At 50.3% G+C, this 25,613-nt stretch overlaps 2 protein-coding genes across 2 annotated transcripts in view; one reads left to right on the top strand and one right to left on the bottom strand.

Moving 5' to 3' along the window:
* Window positions 1-16,065, bottom strand: part of C1H1orf43 (chromosome 1 C1orf43 homolog) — an 18,435-nt gene extending 2,370 nt beyond the window's left edge. The window contains exons 1-5 of the mRNA XM_060253803.1: window positions 15,922-16,065; window positions 8,212-8,313; window positions 4,551-4,668; window positions 3,945-3,998; window positions 980-1,224 (exon numbers count right to left, since the gene is read on the bottom strand). Coding sequence (XP_060109786.1) covers window positions 980-1,224; window positions 3,945-3,998; window positions 4,551-4,668; window positions 8,212-8,313; window positions 15,922-15,990 — 588 coding nt within the window. The 5' untranslated portion in view covers window positions 15,991-16,065. The remainder of the gene's footprint in view (window positions 1-979; window positions 1,225-3,944; window positions 3,999-4,550; window positions 4,669-8,211; window positions 8,314-15,921) is intronic.
* A 7,204-nt stretch (window positions 16,066-23,269) lies between these two features.
* Window positions 23,270-25,613, top strand: part of UBAP2L (ubiquitin associated protein 2 like) — a 113,238-nt gene continuing 110,894 nt past the window's right edge. Inside the window, exon 1 of the mRNA XM_060255476.1 lies at window positions 23,270-23,455. The gene's annotated coding sequence lies outside the window, so the exon portion shown is untranslated. The remainder of the gene's footprint in view (window positions 23,456-25,613) is intronic.

Genomic DNA, 25,613 nt, shown 5'->3' with positions numbered 1-25,613 from the left:
GCCTGCTGTAAGCTCCAGGAGGATTGGCTGCATCAGGGGTGTGTGGCCTAATATGCAAAGGAGCTCCTGCTAGAATTCCATCCCTGTTAGGCCACACCCCCTGATGTAGCCAATCCTCCTGGAGCTTATAGGGCTCTTAGTACCGGGCCTACTGTAAGCTCCAGGAGGATTGGCTACATCAGGGGTGTGTGGCCTAATATGCAAAGGAGCTCCTGCTAGAATGCCATCCCTGTTAGGCCACACCCCCTGATGTAGCCAATCCTCCTGGAGCTTATAGGGCTCTTAGTACCGGGCCTACTGTAAGCTCCAGGAGGACTGGCTACATCAGGGGTGTGTGGCCTAATATGCAAAGGAGCTCCTGCTAGAATTCCATCCCTGGGCCACACACCCCTGATGTAGCCAATCCTCCAAGAGTTTACAGGGCTCTTAGTACCGGGCCTCCTGTAAGCTCCAGGAGGATTGGCTACATCAGGGGTGTGTGGCCTAATATGCAAAGGAGCTCCTGCTAGAATTCCATCCCTGTTAGGCCACACCCCCTGATGTAGCCAATCCTCCTGGAGCTTATAGGGCTCTTAGTACCGGGCCTACTGTAAGCTCCAGGAGGATTGGCTACATCAGGGGTGTGTGGCCTAATATGCACAGGAGCTCCTGCTAGAATTCCATCCCTGGGCCACACACCCCTGATGTAGCCAATCCTCCAAGAGTTTACAGGGCTCTTAGTACCGGGCCTCCTGTAAGCTCCAGGAGGATTGGCTACATCAGGGGTGTGTGGCCTAATATGCAAAGGAGCTCCTGCTAGAATTCCATCCCTGTTAGGCCACACCCCCTGATGTAGCCAATCCTCCTGGAGCTCACAGGGCTCTTAGTACCGGGCCTACTGTAAGCTCCAGGAGGATTAGCTACATCAGGTGGTTTGTGACCTAATATGCAAAGCAGTTCCTGCTACAAAAAAAACCCCTGCTCGTTTCTACCAAAAGACTGTAACGTTATTTAATAAAATAGGTTTCTTTAAAAAAAACTTGCACTCCCTGCAAGGACTTGAGGAGAATGCAGTCACCCCTGTCCCGTAGCGAGCGCTGTCGTATCCGTCCAGGAGAGTGTCGATCAAAGTCTTGCGGACCCCTTTGAAGGGGGTGCTGGTGTTGCGCAGGTCCAGTAGGTAGGCGCGGAAGTTCTTCCCCGTCGAGGACCTGGGGTGCCTTCCTTCTGCCGAGAACGGGATCTCTGTGGGGAGGAGTGAGGGAGGAGATGAGCACGCGGCGCCCCCTGCAGGCTGAAGAGAGGCAGGCAGGGCTGCGTCTCCCCTGGGGCTCAATTCTACAACAGGCTGATTCTCCAACAGAAAAAGGGAAATGTACAAGCTGTGCTCGCACTGCGCTGTGCCCCGGGGAGCGAAAGGCCACGAGTGCCACTCCGTGACTAGTGGAAATCCTGTGCCAGCACTCCCCCAACTGAGCCAGTTTGGTGTAGTTGATAAGTGTGTGGACTCTTATCTGGGAGAACCAGGTCTGACTCCCCACTCCTCCACTTGCTGTTGCCGGAATGGCCTTGGGTCAGCCATAGCTCTCGCAGAGCTGTTCTTGAAAGAGCAGCTGCTGTCAGAGCTCTCTCAGCCCCACCTACCTCACAGGGTGTCGTGGGGGGGAGAAGGTAAAGGACCTCTCTGAGACTCTGATTCAGAGAGAAAGGTGGGCTATATATCTACATTCTTCTCTGCTCAGTAAGGAGAAGAAAATTAGGTAAAAACTATTGCTTACGAATGTAAGAGAAGCCATGCTGGGTCAGGCTCATGGTCCATCCAGTTCAACACTCTGCGTCACACAGTGGCCAAAAAACCCCCCAGGCGCCATCAGGAGGTCCATCAGGGGGGTCAAGACACCAGAAACCCTCCCACTGTGACCTCCACCAAACACCAAGAACACAGAGCATCACTTGCTCCAGAGAGTTCCAACAATACATTGTGGCTAATAGCCACTGATGGACCTAGGCGGGGAGAGCGGGATATAAATAAAAATTTATTATTATTATTATTATATGCTTATCCAATCCCCTCTTGAAGCTGTCTATGCTTGTAGCCGCCACCACCTCCTGTGGCAGTGAATTCCACGTGTTCATCAACCTTTGGGTGAAGAAGTACTTCCTTTTATCCGTTTTAACCTGTCTGCTCAGCAGTTTCATCGAATGCCCACGAGTTCTCGTATTGTGAGAAAGGGAGAAAAGTACTTCTTTCCCTACCTTCTCCATCCCATGCATCATCTTGTAAACTTCCATCACCCCCTCAGTCGACATTTCTCCCAGCTAAAGAGCCCCAAGCGTTTTAACCTTTCTTCATAGGGAAAGGGTTCCAACCCTTGAATCATTCTGGTTGCCCTTTTCTGCTTGGCAGTAGGGTTGTCAGCTCGGGGACGGGAAATCCCTGCAAGCTTTGGGATGACGGAGGGTAATGGGAAGGGTCTCAGTCAGGGTCCAATGCTATTGAGTCCACCCTCTGAAGCAGCTGTTTTCCTTCAGGGGAACTGACCCCTGTTGTCTGGAGATCAGCTGACATTCTGGGAGATCACCAGGCCCCAGGCCCACCTAAAGGTCGACAGCCCTTGCATGGAAGCCTTTCCAGCAAGGAAAGAAAGGGGGGCAGGGAGCCAGCATGGAGGCACAGAAATGAAAAGCCAAAAGAAGCGCTGACTGGGACAACTAGATGTCACTCATGTATCTTAAAAACAGTAACTGGGAAAAAGCCCACGGGAAAAATCTGTAGATTTTAATAGATTTTTATAATTGCGGATAACCATTAATAATATTTTGTTGTTATTTTAGGATTCGCATGGATCAAAAGGCGACCATTTTGTTATTCTTATATTGTTATTTCAGGATTAAAACAGGATTTTTTTTCCCCCTGCGGGCTCTTCCTAGAACTCATAAAAATGCAAGTTATAAATTTATTTTGTGCAAAAGTCCAATCTCCGTCTTCTTTGGCTTGTGTAAGCAAAGAAAGGAACGCACGGCGCAAGCACAAAAGAAAAACAAAACTGTGCACAACCAATAGTAACAAATAGGCTTGCATTCACAATATGGTCAAATTCAATAAACACATTAGGGTTTGTAGAATCTTTCGGGCTCAAGTGCCATGTTCTACTGGAGAAAGTTTTCCTTCCAGACGTTTCGTTCTCACCTGCGGAGAACATCCTCAGTGGCGTTGCAGCCGGAGCAGGCGCTCTGACCTTCTTGGCTGCTGTGCATTGGCTGCTGGGCAATAAACACACTCACACCTCTACACAGTCCTCATACACACCATGCACACTATAACATAATACTGATGTTTAATCAAAGCAGTGGCACTTCCAGGTTCCCAATAAAGTCTATTCGTAGTTGGAAAAATTCCAGCCTATTTGTTACTATCGGTTGTGCACGGTTTTGTTTTTCTTTCGTGCTTCGGCTTGTGGTCAGAACCAAAATAATATTATAACAGAACAATAAGATAACAGTCCCAACTTTCAATAAGTCTCACTCTAATAATTTCTGTTGTCCGGTAATTTCTAATGTCCAACGAGATGTGCGCTTCTGAAAGAGGGGACTATGAAGAATCTTGAAAACGACGTGTTCTCCGGATGAGAAATGATGCGCTTCGAGGGGCAATTTTTCAAGCCCAACAGGCTGGTGATGGGACCCAATCTCAGCAATGTGTTCAACATAGAGTCTTGGACTGGATGGGCCATTGGCCTGATCCAACATGGCTTCTCTTATGTTCTTATGGCCACTGTGTGAGACAGTGTTGGACTGGATGGGCCACTGGCCTGATCCAACATGGCTTCTCTTAGGTTCATATAGCCAATTCATTCAGTCAGCAGTCCTTTTGCTTTTCATTTCTGCGGAGGCCTTTCTGGCCTCAACTCCCGTTGGCTGCGGGTGGCCCGATTGTGACATGGTTCCCGCCCCCTCCCATTTACCTGACTCTCGGAGAGCATCCAGGGCCTTCATCCTGTACAGGTAGGAATAGCAAACTGCAAGGAAACACAGAGGCTCGAGTCAGGGCAACGTACTACACAGAAGATGACTGCAGATTTATACCCCGCCCTTCTCTCTGAATCAGAGACTCAGAGCGGCTTACAATCTCCTATATCTCCTCCCCCCACAACAGACACCCTGTGAGGTGGGTGGGGCTGGAGAGGGCTCTCACAGCAGCTGCCCTTTCAAGGACAACCTCTGCCAGAGCTATGGCTGACCCAAGGCCATTGCAGCAGGTGCAAGTGGAGGAGTGGGGAATCAAACCCGGTTCTCCCAGATAAGAGTCCGCGCACTTAACCACTACAACAAACTGGCTCTCCCAGCAGCTGCCCTTTTAAGAACAACCCCTGCCACAGCAATGGCTGACACAAGGCCATTCCAGCAAGTGCAAGTGGAGGAGTGGGGTATCAAACCTGGTTCTCCCAGGTAAGAGTCCGCACACTTAACCACTACACCAAACTGGCTCTCAGGCTACGGGGGAAAGCAGTGGGAATTCCCCACCCGCCCCAACCGCAACCCCGGCAGCTGAAGGATGTGAAATGCAGTACATGGAATCTGGGGAGTCTCCAGCTGATGCAGCCGGATGTCATCTTGGGACAAGAGCTGGGGCTCATATTTGATGTCCTGGACCCTGGACAGCCGGATGTCGGTCTCTTCTTTCAAGCTCTGGGGAGAAAGGAGAGCAAACAGAACACATGAGCTGATGAGAGCTGGGGTTGGGTAGGACTGAACTGGAGTCCACTGGCAACTTAAAAGATATTGTGGAGAAAAATTCTGACTGGCCCCTTTATGAAAACAACCCATGAGAGATTTAAATCATTTTACACTCTTTGAAACACTTGAAAATTACTTGATGTCTATAAGCTTGTAGATTTAGGATAGAATCAAGGTCAGAGAGAGAGAGAGAGAGAGGTTTTTTCAGGAGAGAGGGGAAAAATGGTATTTTGGCAAGGAAAGATGCTTCTCTGACCGAAGTGGGAAGAATCAGATGAGAGAGAAAGTTCTCATCGGACAGTATCTGAGATTCAGAGAAAGATGGGCATTAGCCAGTATCAGTGAGCATCTGCATTTGCAGCTGGTGAGAAAACTGTCAGATCGACCTGGGAAGAGAGACAGAATCAGAGATAAGCGATAAGTTCTCATGGTAGAATCTATATAAGCCTTAGAAATTTCCCACCAGCTCGGCGATAAGTTCTCATGGCAGAATCTATACAAGCCTTAGAAATTTCCCACCAGCTTGACACCTGTATCAGAGAGCTCTGGGCAGGTTTGCCAAAGAATATGCTATTTGGGTTAAATATATTTAACAAAAGATTAAGTTAATAGCATTTAGAGATTTCTGACAAAGACTGAGAATATAGAATCGTAACTGCTATGCTTAAGCACATTTAGACATCTTGCAGATATAAAATTGTATGAGGTTTGCCATCTAAAGAAATAAGAGTGTGTAAGCCTAATTACTAAAACTGGAGTTTAATTGCATGAGAATGCATAAGTGCCTAACAAAGAGTATGATGCGAGTATGCTATCTAACTGTTTTGCTTTTCTATATACCGTATTTTTCGCACCATAAGGCGCTCCGGAGGATAGGACGCACCTTCCTCCTGGGGGGCGATCCGCTGCCTCTTCCTCCGATCCGGCGCCTCCCCCACGCCTGCTTGCCTGGCTCCATCTTCTTCAGGCAAGCACTGGGATCACTCCACGTGGCCCCAGCGCTTTGCAAGCGCCGGCTGCAGAGGGGGCAGCGTGCTTCCTGCTTTCCTGTGTGCCTGCCTTCAGCTGTGATGTTTAAAGCAAGCGCTGGGATCGCTCCCTCCCCCCTCCGATCCCAGCGCTTGCTTTAAACATCACAGCTGAAGGCAGGCACACAGGCAAGTAGGAAGCACGCTGCCCCCTCCGCAGCTGGCACTTGCAAAGCGCTGGGGCCAAGTAGAGCGATCCCAGCGCTTGCCTGAAGAAGATGGAGCCAGGCAGGCAGGCGCGGGGAAGCGCCGGATCGGAGGAAGAGGCAGCAGATCGGCCCCCCCCCCCCCGAAGGTACGTACCTTCGGACTATAAGATGCACACACTTTTCCTCCCACTTTTTTTTGGGGGGGGGGGGGGGAAGTGCGTCTTATAGTCCGAAAAATACGATAGATGGAGGTCCTTTACCTAAGTCGTGGTGGTCCAAGATCCGAGGTCTTATTACTGGCCTTTGATGGGGCGCTACTTACATCTGCGCCCAAGGTTAAAAGCTTAGGGGTGCTCCTGGACCCCTCTTTAACTATGGAGGCCCAGGTGGCAGCCACCGCCAAATCAGCCTTTTATCATCTTCGGCTAGTAAGGCAGTCGGTCCCCTACCTCGAACGCAACAACTTAGCGACAATGATCCACGCCACGGTCACAAGATTGGATTGCTGCAATGCCCTCTATAATGAGGCTGCCCTTGTCTCAAACCCGGAAGCTCCAACTAGTGCAGAATGCCGCAGCCAGGTTGTTAACAGGTCTTCCCTACGGGAGCACATTCAATCGGTGCTGAAAGCACTGCACTGGTTGCCCATTGCATACCGGATTCGTTTCAAGGTGCTGGTTCTTACCTTCAAAGCCCTATATGGCCTGCATACTTTAGGGACCGCATTTCCCATGTTCCCCGGAGAGCACTTTGGTCTGGGTCAAAAAACCTGCTTTCAATCCTCGGCCCTAAAGAGGCCAGGCTTATGACAACTAGAGCTAGGGCCTTTTCTGTAGCAGCTCCACACTGGTGGAATGAGCTCCCGGAGGAGGTCAGGGCCCTGCAAGAGCTTGCACAGTTCCGCAGGGCCTGTAAGACGACACTCTTCCACCAGGCATTTGCAAATTGAATCACTGGCTACTACAGTCTCCAAAAAACATCTGGACCACCTCTTGCAATCTGCTCCATACAGAACATCTGGACCATTAAGATCTGCTTTACGGAGAACACCCAGCTGGAACAGCAAGACAACCCACAAGATCATAGCATCTGAAATGTCCATTTCTATGTTTTAAATTGTTTTTAACGTTTTATTGTATATTTATATACAATAAAACCACGTGAGCCACCCTGAGCCCGCCTCGACAGGGAGCCCAGGATATAAATTGAAGAAGATGATATTGGATTTATATCCCGCCCTCCACTCTGAAGAGTCTCAGAGCGGCTCACAATCTCCTTTACCTTCCTCCCCCACAACAGACACCCTGTGAGGTGGGTGGGGCTGGAGAGGACTCTCACAGTAGCTGCCCTTTCAAGGACAACTCCTGCAAGAGCTCTGGCTGACCCAAAGCCATGCTAGCAGGTGCAAGTGGAGGAGTGGGGAATCGAACCCAGCTCTCCCAGATAAGAGTCCGCACACTTAACCGCTACACCAAACTGGCTCTTGAGTAAAATATAGCCAGACTGCGCTGTCTTGAGAGATAACTGGAGAACAATAAAGCTTTTCCGTTGTTCTGAAAAAGTTTCTGGGTCTCATATATTAAATCCTGAGAGCATCAGGCTGTTTGGGGAACTAGGGTAAGAGAAAGTGTTTATGACATATACAAAGAGAAAATTCCCCAACAAAAGACAGAGACGTTTTCCCAGAGCACAGGTGTGGTAGTAGTCGGAGAGTCAGGTTAGGATCCCGGAAACCCAGGTTCGAGTCCTCATTTTTCCACTGAAGCCACTGGCTCTCGCCAAATCTCACTGCTGTAACCCTGTTTTTAACCTCCTCCAAGGCCAGGGGTGGAATTCTAGCAGGAGCTCCTTTGCATATTAGGCCACACACCTCTGACACAGCCAATCCTCCAAGAGCGTACAAGGCTCTTTTTGGCAAGCTCTTGGGAGGATTGGCTACATCAGGGGTCTGTGGCCTAATATGCAAAGGAGCCCCTGTTAGAATTCCACCCCTGCCCAAGGCTCTCTGACCCTCTTGCCTTCTCTGGAGTGACCAATCATAAGAACATAAGCCATGTTGGATCAGGCCAATGGCCCATCCAGTCCAACACTCTGTGTCACACAGTGGCCAAAAATTTTTTATATATATATACACACACACACACAGTGGCTAATAGCCACTGATGGACATCTGCTCCATATATTTATCTAAACCCCTCTTGAAGCTGGCCATGCTTGTGGCCGCCACCACCTCCTGTTGCAGTGAATTCCACATGTTAATCACCCTTTGGGTGAAGAAGTACTTCCTTTTATCTCCCAAACGTGGCTTGCAGACGAACCTTGGATGCGTGCTGCCCGACTGGGACGTGGGGGCCACGGCGGGACTTCATCGCAAAGCGCATGATCTGCCTCTTTACAAAGATGAAAAGCAGCACAAAGACCTGGAAAAGGAAGCCAGGAAAAGCAAGGTTAATTTATGCAGAAGCTGAAATCACCTTCCAGATCCTGTGTCCCCCCCCACCCCGCCGCTCCAAACGTAAAAACACTGGGTGTGTTCACACTACGCTAAATGTGTTCTGCAACTGGATTTTTGCTATTTTCACACAATAAAAACCTAGCGGCAAAACACATGATTTAGCGTAGTGTGAACCAATGTTCCCTCTAAGCTGTGGAGTCCCGTGAGCAAGAATTCTACTTGGTGAGCGACTGGCATTCAAGTTGCGAGCCGCTGCCTCAATTAGCTCGCGCTGGGACCATCCTTCCTGAGCTGAGACAGAAATGCGTGAGCCGGAGGCTAAAAAACCTGTGAGCTGGCTCACACTAAATCAGCTTAGAGGGGACACTGGTGGAAACCCCAGCACTGCTTATGCACATAGCGAAGTGCATGAGCCAACCAAGTGAGGCTGCGACAAAGAAGTCCAATGCCGTTTGGGGCTGTCTCTATCATTTCTTAAGGGCTGAAAACTTAAAGCAGTGCTTTATGGAGAATGCAATTTGTTTGTTTGCTACTTGGCAAATGTGCCTGGTTCAAGGAGGACACTAACGAGATGTGGAGGATGCAGAGGAGAGACAGAGAGTGCTCTTACGCTGGGAAACACAAAATGGATGAGTCCGCCCATTTGGCCATGTGGATCTGTGTCATGGGTACCTTTATAGGCTGGACTACTGTAATGCACACTACATGGGTCTGCCCTTGAAGTCAAACTGGAAACTCTGGTTGATATAGAATGCTGCAGCCAGATTACTAGCGGGTGCCGAACGGAAAATGCATGCCACACCCACCTTGCAGTTGCTCCACTGGCTAGTGATCCGTTACCAGGCTCAATTCTAAGTACTCATTATCACCCACAAAACCCTCATGGCTAAGACCAACGTACTGGCGGGACCACCTCTCCAACTATGCCAGGGTTGCTTAATGTTAAGAGCTTGCTTAATGTTAAGAGCCACATCGAATAAATGTCAGATGTTTGAGAGCCGCGAGACAGGAGGGAAGAAGGAAGGTAGGTAGGTGGAAAGAAAAGTGGAAAGAAAGCAAATGGAGGGAGGGGAGGAAGGAAGGAAGGAAGGGAGGGAGGGGCTCCTACCTTGTGGAAAGGCATGCCTGAGGGAGGGAGGGAGGGAGGAAGGAAGGAAGGAAGGAAGGAAGGGAGGGAGGGAGGGAGGGCAAGGCGGAAAGAAATCAACTTTTAACTTTAAACGCATTCACCAAGACTCTGGCTGGCTTGGAGAAGTGATTTAAAGAGACAAATGTCTTCCCTAAGGGGACCAATGGGGCAGTGGGGACTTCGAGAGCCACAAAATGTGTGTGTGAAAGAGCCACAGTTTGGCTACCCCTGTACTATGCCATGGCACCGTCATCTGAACAGAACATTCTGAAGGTTCCTCCATGCCAACTGGTAAGACTGAGACTCATTCTCCATAGCGGCTCCTACCTTGTGGAAAGGCATGCTTGAGCAGTTCAAGAAGGCACTTACACTATCATTTTGTAAAAATGTGCAAAACGGAAACATCCAGGGGGGAAATCCTGGCAATGGAATTATGAACAGGGTGGAATCCTAGGAGGACTTCTTTTGCATATTAGGCCACGCACCCCTGATGTAGCCAATCCTCCAAGAGCTTACAAAAAAAAAAAGCCTTGTAAATTCTTGGGAGGATTGGCTACATCAAGGGGTGTGGCCTAATATGCACAGGAGCTCCTGCGAGAGTTCCACCCCTGATTATGACTGTACTGGGATGGAATGTTCCCGAAGAGATTCTTCGTATGGGAATGGCTACTGCATTGCTTTGCAGCTTTGTAATCTCACCTTCCACATCGTTCACGCTATGCTGGCCAAAACAGTGCCGTTCACGTTGTCGTTCCGTTTGGTATCTCTAGTCCTATCTCACTGCTTATGGGGTAGCGTGTATTTTATGACAAGCGTGGCCAAATTTATTTAACATCAGGGCCACACGATAAATGTCAGATGTTTGAGAGAAGCAAGGCACGAATGGCAGATGTTTGAGAGCTGCAAGAAGGAAGGAAGGCAACTTTAACTTTAAACGTACTCTCCAAGCTGCCTGGTTTGCCTGGCTTGGAGAAGCGATTTAAAGAGAGAAATGCATTTTGCAACTCATCCGATAGGGTGGTGGGGGCTTCAAGAGCTGCACAATAAGTGTGAAAGAGCAACGTATGGCTCCAGAGTCATGGTTTGGCCACCCGTACTTTATAAGTGTAGATGACTGGGAAAGGCAATGACAAACCACCCTGTAAAAAGCCTGCCGAGAAAATGTCATGATGCGACGTCGCCCCAGAGTTGGAAACGACTGGTGCTTGCACAGGGGACTACCTTTACCTTTCACTTTAGGATTACATTATTGCCCTCAGTTTTGAAGACGCGTTGGTTCATTTGACGTCCTATGCCGGAGTCCCCAACCTTTTTGAGACTGCGGGCACATTTTGAATCCTTCTGAGGTGGCAGCAACAAAATGGCTGCCGCAAGAGGTGGAGCCAGCCACAAAAATGGTTGCCACAGCTTAACTTTAGTGCAAATCCTTATGTTGCGGTGATATTTTATGTTGTTGGGGTTTTTTAAAATGTTGTTTATGTTTGTTGTTAGCTGGCCTGAGCCCGTCAGAGGAGAGCGGGATATAAATCGGATTAAATAAATAAAATAACTGCTGCCAAAGCAATGTTTTAAAGTAAGAGGTGTTATGAGGGCAGGATCTGACATAAATGACACCTTGTTGGGCCGGGCTAGGCCGTGTCGGGCCAGGCCATGTGTGTACCTATTTAAGATTAGGTAGCAGATATATACACTTTTTAAAGGACACAGACACGGCTAAAAAAATCCCCTTAAAATAATGCTTAAAACATTAGCACTTGTTGGTCTTAAAGGTGCTTTCTTTGTATCTCTCCCATGGGATCCAGGGAACTGAGCAAAGGAAGCTCTGGCTCTTTCCGTCCCTCCACAGGGAACCGGGAGGGGGAGGAGCCTCAACTAATGGAAAAAATAGAGGTTTTGCTCTGTAGCTCCTGTGCGATTGAGCAAGCCTGGCAAAGCAAGCTGTGATGCAGAAGGAAGCAAGAGAGAGGGAGACGGAAGCAGATGACAGCCAGTTGCTCAGGGGCCTGATAGGAGCCCTCCAAGGGCCTGATTCAGCCCCTGGGCCGCATGTTTGACACCCCTGCTTTAAAATATATCCATTCACATCTCCAATAGTCAATCCAAAGCCTTGCTTGCTGGGCGAAACCAGTACCTGGCTCACTTCCTAAAAACACCTGGCGGGTGTCCTGCTTTCCTCTATCTTAAGGAGTCTCAAAGCGGCTTCCCAACCTCTCCCCACAAGAAGCACCAGGTTTCACATGGAAGAGCAGGGAAGGAAGCCCACTTCTCCAGATTAGAGCCCTCCGCTCTTAACTACGACACCACACTGGCTCTCACTCCAGCGGCTCTTACCCACAGCTACGGATAAGCAGACACATAGGCCTTAGTTTGAAAACAAAACAAAAATAAAATCCTTGGACAGAGGGGAAGGTGGTTCTGAGGCAAGTGTTTAGGGGAAGGGCTTGGGCAGGCCGATTCCAGGCAAAGTTATGGAAGGAAACTCCATCAAGGTACTTGGATGCTGCCCAATGCTACACCTGTAAAAAGGTAAAGGTAGTCAAGAAACAGTCGTTTCCGACTCTGAGGTGACGTCGCATCATGACATTTTCACAGGGTGGTTTGCCATTGCCTTCCCCAGTCATCTACACTTTCCCCCCAGCAAGCTGGGTACTCATTTGACCGACCTCGGAAGGATGAGTCAACCTTGAGCTGTCTACCTGAACCCAGCTTCCACCGGGATCGAACTCAGGTCATAAGTGAGCTTGGACTGCAGCTGACCACTCTGCACCACGGGGCTCCTAAGCACCTTAAACACTAGCAAAAGTTGTGGCAGGATAGAAGCTTTTGTGAGTCACTGCTCACTCATGAAACTCCTCCCCTGCCACAAGTTTTGTTAGTCTTTAAGGTGCTACTGGACTCTTGCTCTTTTTAACTGCTACAGACAAACATGGCTACCCATCTTAGTCTAACCCAGTGGTGGCCAAAATTGTTTAACGTAATAGCTGCATAGAATAAATGTCTGATGTCTGAGAGCTGCAAGGCATGAAAGTTGGATGTAGGAGAGAGGAAGATGATGATGAAGATGATATTGGATTTATATCCCGCCCTCCACTCCAAAGAGTCTGAGAGCGGCTCACAATCTCCTTTCCCTTCCTCCCCCACAACAGACACCCTGTGAGGTAGATGAAGATATTGGATTTATATCCCGCCCTCCACTCCGAAGAGTCTCAGAGCGGCTCACAATCTCCTTTCCCTTCCTCCCCCACAACAGACACCCTGTGAGGTAGATGAAGATATTGGATTTATATCCCGCCCTCCACTCCAAAGAGTCTGAGAGCGGCTCACAATCTCCTTTCCCTTCCTCCCCCACAACAGACACCCTGTGAGGTAAATGAAGATATTGGATTTATATCCCGCCCTCCACTCCGAAGAGTCTCAGAGCGGCTCACAATCTCCTTTACCTTCCTCCCCCACAACAGACACCCTGTGAGGTAGATGAAGATATTGGATTTATATCCCGCCCTCCACTCCAAAGAGTCTCAGAGCGGCTCACAATCTCCTTTACCTCCCCCCCCCCAACAGACACCCTGTGAGGTGGGTGGGGCTGGAGAGGGCTCTCACAGCAGCTGCCCTTTCAAGGACAACCTCTGCCAGAGCTATGGCTGACCCAAGGCCATTCCAGCAGGTGCAAGTGGAGGAGTGGGGAATCAAACCCGGTTCTCCCAGATAAGAGTCCACACACTTAACCACTACACCAAACTACACCAAACTGGGAGGGAAATAGATGAGGGAGGGAAAAGTGGAAAGAAAGCAACTTTAAATGCATTCCCCAAGCCAGCATTGGGGCTGAGGGAGCTTCAAGAGTCACACAATGTGTGTGAAAGAGCCACATGTGGCTCCCAAGCTGCAGTTTGACCACCCCAGTCTAACCTAATGAAAGTGAGTTTGCAGGATCTGACACTTAAAAGATCAGTAACACACACACGGAGTGTAATACCGATACATCTACAACCACACACAAACATGGGGGGAAAGTACACACGTATCCATACACACATGACTATGACAACACAGAACATAAATGCGCAGATATATCTACGAACGTAGACATGTGTGTGTCGATGGCAGAAAGTACCATCAATTTGCAGCTGATGATGTTATGGCAACCTCATAGAATATTTAAGGCAAGAGATCCTCATAGATGGCTTAGCTTTTGGGATGTGACAAATCATCCTACCAAGAGCTTTCTTTGTAGCAGGAACTTCTTTGCATATCAGGCCACACCCCCTGATGTAGCCAATCCTCCAAGAGCTTAGAGGGCTCTTAGTACAGGGCCTTCTGTAAGCTCCAGGAGGATTGTCTACAGCAGGGGTGTGTGGCCTAATATGCAGAGGAGTTCCTGCTACAAAAAAAGCCCCGGTTTCTAAGCCATTCAAATCAGGACAGGTGGGGAAAAGTCCCACCAAGGCACTACTAATTTACAGCAACCCTGTAGGATTTTCAGGGGAAGAGATCTTAAGAAATGCCCTCATTTTGGCCTAGGTATATAACAATAGAGTGATTAACAATTCTCACAATTTGACATGTTACTGTATTATTGGTTTCTCACGCTCATGCTACCCAGATCAAAGGTTTGCTCAGTTTTTTAATTTTACTATTCTGTCATTGGATCTTAAAGTTGTACCATTTTGTAGTCTAAACTACTGCCTACCAACAATATGTAGCTCTCTGCTCACTGCACCTGATTCCTTGTCTGATTAAGTGTGCTTAGAGCACATGAAAACTTACATTCTGAATAAAACTTTGTAGGTCTTAAAGCCAGTTTGGCATAGTGGTGAAGTGTGTGGACTCTTATCTGGGAGAATCGGGTTTGGTTCTCCACTCCTCCACTTGCAGCTATGGGACGGCCTTTGGTCAGTCATAGCTCTCGTAGGAGTTGTCCTTGAAAGGGCAGCTGCTGAGAGCCCTCTCAGCCCCACCCACCTCACAGGGTGTCTGTTGTGGGGGAGGAAGATAAAGGGAGATTGTGACCACTCTGAGATTCAGAGCATAGGGCAGGATATAAATCCAATATCATCATCAACTTGACTCCATCTTCAGAGATGGTTTGCCACTGCAACCCCCAGACTTCCTTGGGGGTCTTCCATCAAGCCCGAGGCAGGGCTCACTCTGCTGCAGGGCTTCAGCAAACTCTCTATTCGTGCTACTATTTACAGCCCCTCTTTCTCACTGAGACTCAATGCGGACTACACAGTGCAAACCATAAGATGAACCCTTCCCAGATCCGTAGCTACAGTGGGGCCTGGGAGGGGCCAGGCCCATCCTTACAACGCCCCCCCCTCCAACTATATGGCCCTTTCACTGGAGGGTCCCCAATCTGCCCCCTTTGCTCACCACCACTCTGAGCAAGGAATAGCATTGCTGCAGGTCTTTTTTCTCTCCCCTTCCCTAACACACCTTGCAGAGCAAAGAGAAGGGGGGAGGGTGAGAGTCAAGAGAGGGGCACATAAGAAGAGGGTTGGGGGTCCAGAGTTGCTATGACTGCCCAGGCAAAGGAGAGTTAGCTTGTGGAACTCAAGACAGCTTACAGTTCCGAGAGCCCTGGGATGCCAAACTGGGTGGCTCCCCAGCCCCTCCAACCAACAAATCCCACCGTGGGCTCCACCATACATGAAATCCTGGCGATGGCCCTGGCCTTCCCGTATGCAACCCGGTAGGACACTGATCACACAAATCTGAAACGCGGAGGGGAGTAGAAGAAGATGACTGCAGATTTATACCCCGCCTTTCTTTCTGAATCAGAGCCTCAGAGTGGCTTAGAATCTCCTTTCCCTTCCTCCCCCGCAACAGACACCCTGTGAGGTGGGTGGGGCTGAGGGAGCTCTCCCAGAAGCTGCCCTTTCAAGGACAGACTCTCAGAGTGTCTTACAATCTCCTTTACTTTCCTCCCCCACAACAGACACCCTGTGAGGTGGGTGGGCCTGAGAGAGCTCTCCCAGAAGCTGCCCTTTGAAGGACAACTCCTGCGAGAGCTACGGCTGACCCGAGGCCATTCCAGCAGGTGCAAGTGGAGGAGTGGGGGATCAAACCCGTTTCTCCCAGAGAACTACACCAAACCGGCTCTCACACGCCTGCACGCCTGCGCGAGTGCAAAGCCGTGCCCGCACACGTGTGAATGCATGCATGCACCGTCCCCACGTGTGTACGCGGAGGTGTGAACCGAAGCCCTACTGCAGCAGGGTCATGAAGAATGCTCCCGAATAAATAGAAGGGAGAGAAGGTGGGCGCCGTCTCCCTAGCAACCTCCTTCTTTGGAGCGTCCCAACGCGCCACCCGCGGGACCACTGCGGCCCCACGCCCACCCGCGGCTGGGCAAAGCTGGGGCGAAGACCCCGAGGGTCTCCCTACTCCGCTCCCGCCCGCCGCGCCCCCAGGCAGGCCCTTCCGCCCCCCGCGTGTCCTCACCAGGCTCCCGTAGGCCATGACCAGCACCACGTTCACCCCAGAGAGCCACTTGCTTTCGGACGCCGCCATCCCCGGCGCCTGCTGGCCCAGCCGCCCAGAGGGCCACACAACATGGCGGCCCCCCGAAGCCGGCCTGCGCCCTCGTCACGTGGAGGCGGAGCGCGTCAGGCCACCGGAAGCGAAAGAGGAAAAAGGAGGAGAAGCCGGAAACGGGGGGGGGGAGGCGGCGCCATGTGATCGCGAGCCTGGCGGGGCGCGGTCACATGACTGCAGGTTGGCCGAGCCGCAGTTTGTGCGGTTTTTAGGATGACTTCCGGTATCCGATCGAACGTGTCCGGGGCGCTCCAGGGAGGAAAGTAAAAATAAACTCCGGCTTGACCACGGCGCTGCTCATAGAAACGGATCGAAGTTTTGAGTCCGGCGGCAACTCTAAGACCAACAAAGGCGGCGAGCGCACTAAGTGAATAATGCATTTTCAGCCCACTTTCCAAGTGGATTTTACTGTATGAACCGGCAAAATCCAGTTGGGAAGTGCACTGAAAGTGCATTACTTAGTGTGTGTGCTCGCAGGCAAAGTTTTATGCACATGTAGTGACTTTGTTTTTATTAGATTTATATCCCGCCCTCCCCGTGCATGCACACGAAAGCTTATACCGCGAACAAAATAATAATGGGTTTAGTACATGGACATCAGTCTGCTTTATATTACCATTCGTCGTTGTTTCAGCCCAGTTAACATAAACTAACAGACCCCAACCTGTGATTCTTTTAATCTGCTAAAAAACATTTCCATGACTACATACTAACTCACTGCCCACTTTCTCTGTATTTAGGACTGCTTGCCATTCCATCCTATTGTCAGATGAAGTGTGCTTCTGGCACACGAAAGTCTACATTCTGAATAAAACTTTGTTGGTCTCAAAGGTGCCACTTGACTCCTGCTTTGTTCTAAAACTCAACCTTTGTTCCGCTGCTTCAGACCGGCGCCACCCGAGTCTATATCTACTGATGTCTCTGTATGCCTTCCAGGTCTAGTCTTAACACTGCACATGGCCTAAATTAATTTATCACTTATAATTTTTATTACTCTGTATGTCTTTTTCTAAATCAGTCTCTTTAATTTATGAACAAGCATCTGTTCTCAAACAAACAAAAGACAAAGTTGGGAGTCCAGCACTTTAAGACCAACCAAGTTTTATTATTCAGAACAAGTCTCAGATTCAGCAGGAGCTCACAGAAGCACAGCTCCTGAACCTTTTTGAGGGTTCTCCCTCTTCCTTCCCACCTACCTTGTCCATTGAATAGTAGGTGCAGCTGCATAACAATCCCTGGATTAGGAGAGCGAGCAGCCAGCCATCAGGGGCTTTGCCTCACCCCCAGCGGCCTTCATTATCCCCTGGAGAAGCCTGTGCCACCGTTTCTCCACTTTTGATGTGGTTTTGGGTGGCGGGTGGCTTTCTGGCCTTTCGACGGGTGGGGCGACCCAGGAGAGCCCCAGGCGAGTGAAGCCTGCTTGGGCTGGCTGGAACTCTAGCTAGCCCAAGCAGACCTTGCTCTCCTGGGGCTCTCCTTTCTTGCGTTGGGTCGCTTTTGGCTGGGGGCGGCAACATATTCTAATGAGTTATGCTAATGAGCTCCACCACCTATTTCTTCTACAAAATGACCCCTGATTCAGAATGTAAGCTTTTGTGTGCAGGCACACTCCAAGGAACAATGAAATGGGGGTACAGTGAGCAGTGTTACATATATCTGGTGGGTGGGCAGTGATTAAGCATGCAAAAAACGAGAAAGCATGAAGAACTATGGGACGCTGCCCACCTGTCTATTTATTTATTTTATACATTATATATCAGCACCAAGTAAATTAATTTTATGTATCTGGTTTTAATATTCGCTTAATTTTTTATATTAATATAACATTTGCGTGACTGAGACCTGGGTGCGAGAGGGAGACGTCGTGGCCCTCCCAAACGGTTCCCCCGGGTTACTCAGTCTTTCACCAATCACGGACTAGCAGGCGGGGGAGAGGGGTGGCTGTATTCATACGAGAGACTTATTCCTTTAGGGCTCTCCCGTCCCCAGAAAGCAACGGTATTGAATGCGCTGGTCTGGTGTGGGACGCTGGGGAGGGGTTGGCGATTTGGCTGGTGTACTGTCCACCTAACGCGCCAGCCAGCACCTCACCATCCCTGATCGAGGCCTTAGCAGGCTGGGCATTGGAGTGCCCAAGGCTTGTGATCCTGGGTGACGTCAATGTCCACGCTGACAATGTGGCCTCCAGTCAGGCGATGGACCTAGTGTCATCCATGGGGACACTGGGACTCTCCCAATTTGTTACATCGCCCACTCACCAGGCGGGGCACATGTTAGATTTGATCTTTGCGGCCTGGGTTTGGGTGGACGATATTACTGCGGAGGCGGTGCCATGGTCGGACCACTTTGCCCTCAAGGCTCGTGTAGATGTACCACTCCAAGCCTGTTTGGGCGGCGAGCTAATTTTGGCTCGCCCGCGGAGTCTGATGGACCCTGAGCGGTTCCAAATGGCTCTACGGGACCCCTGGTGATTCTCTTGATGATCTGGTTGAGTCCTGGCATGGCCAGCTCTCCAGTAGGCTTCCCAATCCCCAGGTCCCAGCGGGGGATCCCCCGGTTTTACAGGCTTCCCCCCTCCCCCAGTCAGCTGGCCGGCGGGGGAAGCCCCGCCCCCACAGCTATTATGCACCTCCATGAACGATTCCCATAGGGAATGATGGGGAATTGATTCGTGAGTATGGGGGGCTATGGGGGGGCTGTTTTTTGAAGTAGAGGCACCAAATTTTCAGCATAGCATCTAGTGCCTCTCCCCAAAATACCTTCCAAGTTTCAAAATGATTGGACCAGGGGGTCCAATTCTGTGCGCCCCAAATGAAGGTGCCCCTAATTATTTTCTAAGGAAGGAGACATTTAAAAAGGTGTGCTGTCCCTTTAAATGTGATGGCCTGAACTCCCTTGGAGTTCAATTATGCTTGTCACACGCTTGCTGCTGGCTCTGCCCCCAATGTCTCCTGGCTCCACCCCCAATGTCTCCTGGCTCCACCCCCAAAGTCCCCAGATATTTCTTGAATTGGACTTGGCAACCCTACTCTCCAGAGTCATTGATGAGATCGCACTTCGACGCCCTTGCATTAAGCTGGCCCCGTGGTACACCCCGGAGTTGCGACTACTGAAACGAGGGCTCAGACGGTTAGAGAGGAAATGGGGGTGTACTCGAGATGAAATGACTAGAACATCTTATAGAGAGTTTATGAGGTCCTATGAGATGGCAGTCAAAGCCACAAAGACTTACCTTGCGGCCAAGATTGTGTCTGCAAATTCATGCCCTGCGCAATTGTTTAGGACAGTTCGGAATCTTACAACACTGCTGCAAGGCAGGGAATTAGAGATAGGCTGTGAGGCTTTTGCGAAATTTTTGGCAGATAAGATCTCGTCGCTCTGCCACGACCTCCCCGCCACATTGGATACAGTGTGTGAACTCGAGGCCCTGTGCCTGTCTTCTGGTCCAGTTCTGGATTGCTTTGACGCAGTCAGCTTGGAGGAAGTCGACAGAATCCTCTCTGCTGTACGCCCAACAGCTTGTGATCTGGACCCGTGCCCCTCCTGGCGAATTAAACCTTGCCAGAGGGTGCTTAGGTGTCCTATACGGAACATTGTAAATAGATCCCTCTCAGAGGGGCTTTTTCCAACGCCTCTTAAAGACACTGCGGTCCACCCTCTCCTGAAAAAGGCTACATCGGATCCGGCCGAATTGACACTTTACCGGCCGGTCTCAAATTTGCCCTTTTTGGGCAAAATTATTGAGAGGGCAGTAGCATTACAGTTGCAGAGTTTTCTGGTTGACGCTTCCGTCCTAGATCCTCACCAGTCCGGCTTTCGTCCGGGTCATGGGACGGAGACAGTGCTGGTCGCCCTGGTGGATGACCTCCAGCGGCATCTGGATTGAGGCAGCTCGGCACTGCTGATGTAGTTGGACCTATTGGCTGCGTTTGATACGGTCGACCACCAGTTACTGACCCGCTGCCTCGCCGACGTGGGGATTCAGGGGCTGGCCTTGCGATGGCTTTCCTCTTTCCTTGACGGTCGGGGACAAAGGGTGGCGATTGGGGGAGAACTATCCCAGAGGCATCCACTTAATTGTGGGGTGCCCAGGGGGCGGTGCTCTCCCCGATGTTGTTTAACATCTACGTGCGCCCCCTTGCCCAGATTGCCCGGAGGTATGGGCTGGGTTGTCACCAATATGCTGATGACACCCAGCTCTATCTACTGATGGACGGCTGCCCTGGCTGTGTCCCAGAAAATCTGGACCTGGCGTTGCAAGCCGTGGCAGGATGGCTCAAGCTGAGTAGGTTGAAGTTGAACCCAGTGAAGGCAGAGGTCCTTTGCCTGAGCCGTGGCAGCTTGGGAAGGGAAATCCCCCTACCAGCTTTTGTACCATTGGAAATGGCGTGCAAGGTCAAGAGCTTGGGGGTGCTACTGGAGCCTTCCTTGTCAATGGAGGCCCAGATAGCAGCCACTTTTTCCTTTTTTTCATCTTAGGCGGGCGAGGCAGTTGGGCCCCTTCCTGGAGCGCGACGATCTGGCAACAGTAATCCATGCAACAGTCACCTCGAGGTTAGACTACTGTAATGCCCTCTACATGGGGCTGCCCCTGTGCCGAACCTGGAAACTGCTCTAGTGCAGAATGCGGCAGCCAGACTGTTATTGGGGCTCCCTAAGTGGGAGTACATACAACCGAGGCTGCAGGAACTGCACTGGCTGCCAATTGTGTACCGGATTCGTTACAAGGTGCTGGTTATTACCTTTAAAGCCCTATATGGCCGAGGACCTGCCTACCTTAGGGACCATCTCTCCCCATATGTTCCCCAGAGGGTACCGAGATCTGGTTCGCAAAATCTATTGACAATCCCTGGGCTGAAAGAGACCAAACTGAAAGCTGCAAGAGAAAGGGCCTTTTTGATCACAGCTCCACACTGGTGGAACCAATTACCAGAAGAGGTGCGGGACCTGCGGAGCCTTACCCAGTTCCACAGGGCCGGCAAGACTACCCACTTTCAGCTAGCTTTTTTTTAATGTGGAATCTATTGTACTGTCATCACGAAAAATTGTAAGATGAGTAACATTGAAACTGTAGCACCAAACTAATTTGCTGGAACTGAATTTGATGGTTTGAATTAGATGGGTTTCATGTAATAGTATATATAAGTGAATTGTAAAATGTTGTGTAAACAGTGTGCTTTTATTATTGTAATGTTTGTATTTTATGTTATACTATATGAGTCGCCCTGAACCTGCTTCGGTGGGGAGGGCGGGATACAAATTAAATATTATTATTATTATTGTATTTTATCATGTTACTATGTTGTTAGCCACCCTGAGCCTGTTTGCAAGGAGGGCAGGATACAAATAGAAATAAAATAATAATAAAAATAGTACCAAGTCAGAATCTTGTCTTGGGGGTGGGGGCAAAGTGGAAGGGCTTCTAGCCCCACCTGTGAACCTCCTTTTTTTCTTTGGACACTGTGTGACACAGAGTGTTGGACTGGATGGGCCACTGGCCTGATCCAACATGGCTTCTCTTATGTTCTTATGGCCACTGTGTGACACAGAGTGTTGGACTGGATGGGCCATTGGCCTGATCCAACATGGCTTCTCTTATGTTCTTATGGCCATTGTGTGACACAGAGTGTTGGACTGGATGGGCCATTGGCCTGATCCAACATGGCTTCTCTGGTGTTTTTATTATGCCAAAATAGTACAATTAACAAACTGAAAGAACAACCAGTTTGGTTTAAGAACATCAGAGAAGCCATGCTGGATCAGGCCAGTGGCCCATCCAGTCCAACACTCTGTGTCACACAGTGGCCAAAAAACCCAGGCGCGATCAGGAGGTCCAGCAGTGGGGCCAGGACACTAGAAGCCCTCACACAGTTGCCCCCCCACAAGTACCAAGAATACAGAGCATCACTTGCCTCAGAGAGTTCCATCAATACCCTGTGGCTAGGGTTGCCAAGTCCAATTCAAGAAATATCTGGGGACTTTGGGGGTGGAGCCAGGAGACATTGGGGTGGAGCCAAGATCAAGGCTGTGACAAGCATCATTGAACTCCAAAGGGAGTTCTGGCCATCACATTTAAAGGAACGGCACACCTTTTCAATTCCTTCCTTCCATAGGAAATAATGAAGGATAGGGCACCTTCTTTTGGGGCTCACAGAATTGGACCCCCTGGTCCAATCTTTTTGAAACTTGGTGGGTATTTTGGGGAGAGGCACTAGATATTATACTGATAATTTGGTGCCTCTACCCCAAAAAACAGCTCCCCCAAGAGCCCCAGATACCCGCGGATCAATTATCCATGATTTTCTATGGGAATAAATCTCCATAGGGAATAACAAAGTTCCCAGCAGACATTTCCCTACCCTTCCCCCACTTTCTGACGACCCTGAAGCAGGGGGGGGGGAGGGCCTCCAAACCAGGGGATCACCTGCCCCCACCTGGGGATTGGCAACCCTACCTGTGGCTAGTAGCCACGGATGGACTTCTGCTCCAGAGATTTATCCAGTCCCCTCTTGAAGCTGGCTATAGATACCATTTGTTGTGTTGGAAAACAGCAGTCAATAAACATGTCAGAATTGAAGACGGGTACTCATAGAGAGGGAAGGAGGTTGTGGGCAATGTTCCCTCTACGCCGCAGAATCTTGGGAGCAAAAATTCTGCTTTACGAGCTCCTGCCATTAAAGTTGTGAGCGACTGCATAAATGATTATCATCCTTCCTAAGCTAAGACCAAATTGTGGGAGCTGGAGGCTAAAAATTTGTGAGCTGGCCCACAATAACTCAGCTTAGAGGGGACACGGGTTGCAGGCACACTTCTTATACCCTGAATAAAACTTTCTTGGTCTTAAAGGTGCCACTACACTCCAAATTTGTTCTGCTGCTTCCGGCCAACACAGCTCCCCACCCAGGGCTTTTTTTAAAGCAAGAGCTTCTTTGCATATTAGGCCGCACCCCCCTGATGTAGCCAATCCTCCCAGAGCTTACAGGGCTCTTCGTACAGGGCCTACTGTAAGCTCCTCGAGGATTGGCTACAGCAGGGGGGCGTGGCCTAATATGCAAAGGAGTCCCTGCTACCAAAAAAAGTCCTGTCCCCACCTGAATCAATCTCCATACTCAAAAAAAGCAATCACCCTGGCGAGCTCCCGCTCCACCCCGTATCCCTAGTCTTTCGAATGGGACCCGGAAATGTCCGTCCCTTTCATTATCTCGTATCTCTAACGCTCACGTGGATCACGTGCCCCTCTCTCGGCGGCTCGCGCGTTCGGAAGGGGGCGCGGCGGGGTGGGCGTGGCCTCGCCCTTCTCACGTGACGCGGTCGCGCCGAAGCCCCTCTCGGCCTCCTCCCCCCCTTCCACCAGCGTCACGTGTCCAGGAGGGGGCGGTCGCGGCCGCGCTGGGTTTAGTTGTCAGTGTGTGTGGTGGCGGCGGCGGCGGTGGAGACTCAGGTAAAGTTGTGCGGCCGCCCCGGGTGAAATAGCGCGCGGGCCCTTTAAGCGCCGGCCCCGCCCCTCCCCCCGTCAATCATCTCCCCTTCCCCCCCCTTCTCTCTTGGTATTTCCCTTTTTCCTGAGGAGATTTCCCCCCCCCCTTTCCCTTCAAAGCGGCTGAGGGGGGGGAGGAGTGGGGGAAGGGGCCGCCTCGGCCGACCGGTATTTGAAGCGAGGGGGAAGCTGGGCCTCGGCAGGAAGCGGGGGGCGTGAGGAGGTGAGAACTTCCGGTCTCGAGCGCCAGCGCGGCCTAGTCGGCCGGAACGAAGCCGGGGACTCGCGTAGCGCGCTTAGCCCGCCCAGGGAGCGCCTGAGGCGGACAAGTCCAGACCGGTACCATTTTTTCCCTTCCTCTTTTTTTCCTCCTCGGAGCTTATTTTTTGCATCTCGTCGAGCAGGCCTTTTTCTTTCCCTGCTTCTCTCCCCCCCACTTCTCCAACCTTGAGGCCCTGCTGGCTGTTTCCGCTTCCAGGGCTCGACGGCAGCGGAGGGGGAGGGAAACGCCGAGCCTCCCCCCTTCTTTCTCTTCCCTTCCCCACCTCCTTTCTTTCCCCTTCTCCCCCTTCTTTCTTCATCCCAGGCCGGGCTCGGAGCGTCTTCCCGCGGGGGGCTCCTTCCTTGGCCTTTTCCTCTCCCATTGTCTGTGTTTCCCCGCACCCTCTTTCTCCCCTCTCTGCATTTTTGGCCCGCCACGGTGCACGAAGAGTAGGAGAAAAAAGAAGCGGGGCGGATTCTTTCTCTCCCCCCCCCCCCCCGCGCAAGCCTTCTTTCCAAATATTTTTCAAGCCATCGAGCCTCCGCATGTGGAAACGGGGAGGGGAGTCTGCCGTTCAGAAGCAAACAAACAAAACTTCTCCGGACTCATCCTTGCGACTGAGCAGTGTTCCCTCTAATTTGCAGGGTCTCGTGAGCAAAAAATTCTACTTTGTGAGCCACTGGCGTTAAAGTTGTGAGCTATTGCATGCATTAGTTTGCTCTGGGGCCATTTTGTCTGAGCTAAGACAAAGATGAGATTAAAAAACTGTGAGCTAGCTCAGCTTGGAGGAAACACTGCTCACAATCAATGTTCCCTCTAAGCAGCAGAGTCTTGTGAGCAAAAATTCTACTTTGTGAGCTACTGGTGTTAAAGTTCTGAGGCACTGCATCAATGAGTTTGCTCTGAGGCCATTTTTCCTGAGCTGAGACCAAAATGTGTGAGCTGGAGGCTTAAAATCTGTGAGCTGTAGCTCATGCGAACTCAGTTTAGAGGAAACACAGCCCGCAAACTTTGTCTCCAAATATTTTCTAGTCTCCGCATGTGGAAACAGGGAGGGGGAGTCTGCCATTCAGAAGCAAACAAACAAAACTTCCAGACTTACCCTTGTGAGCAATGCTTCCTCTAAGCTGTAGAGGCTCGTGAGCAAAAATTCTATTTTGTGAGCTACTGGCATTAAAGTTGTGAGCTGCTGCATAAATTAGTGTGCTCTGGGGTCATCCTTCCTGAGCTAAGACAAAAATGTGTGAACTATAGGCTAAAAATCTGTGCGCTAGCTCACAGTAACTCAGCTTAGAGGGAACACTGCCCACAAGCCTTGTCTCCAAATATTTTCTAGTCTTCCCATGTGGAAACAGGGAGGGGAGTCTGCCGTTCAGAAGCAAACAAACGAAACTTCCGGACTTGTCCTCGTGAGCCGTGCTGTCTTCAGGATTGTTCCCAAGGAAGACTACTCAGGGTTTATGTAGAGTGTGTACATCCTTTGAAGCTGTAGGTGTGATCTTACGGTTACTTTTGTAATAGCTCTCTAAGTAAGCAAAAGAGTAAAGAGTCCGGCAGGACCTTTAAGATGAACAGATTTTATTGTAGCATGAGCTTTTGAGAAACACAGCTCTTTGTCAGGTGAAGAGAGTTGTGTTTTTGAAAGCCTATGCTACAATGCAAATTTGTTGGTCTTAAAGGTGCTACTGGACTTTTTACTGTTTTGCAGCAGCAGACTCTTAGTCTTAGCCCCTTTAACATGGCTAACTCCTCTGCCTCTAAGTTAGGTGAGAGTTTTTAACCCATACTGCCCCAGGGGCTAAGACTAAGAGTAGTTTGTTGAAAGGGGTTGTGGCCAGGTTGGGGCTTGACCCAGGGTAG

Source organism: Heteronotia binoei, chromosome 1, assembly GCF_032191835.1.
Source record: "Heteronotia binoei isolate CCM8104 ecotype False Entrance Well chromosome 1, APGP_CSIRO_Hbin_v1, whole genome shotgun sequence".
Lineage (NCBI taxonomy): Eukaryota > Metazoa > Chordata > Lepidosauria > Squamata > Gekkonidae > Heteronotia > Heteronotia binoei.
The sequence above is the reverse complement of the archived record's forward strand: the minus strand, read 5'-3'. Positions and strand labels throughout refer to the sequence as shown.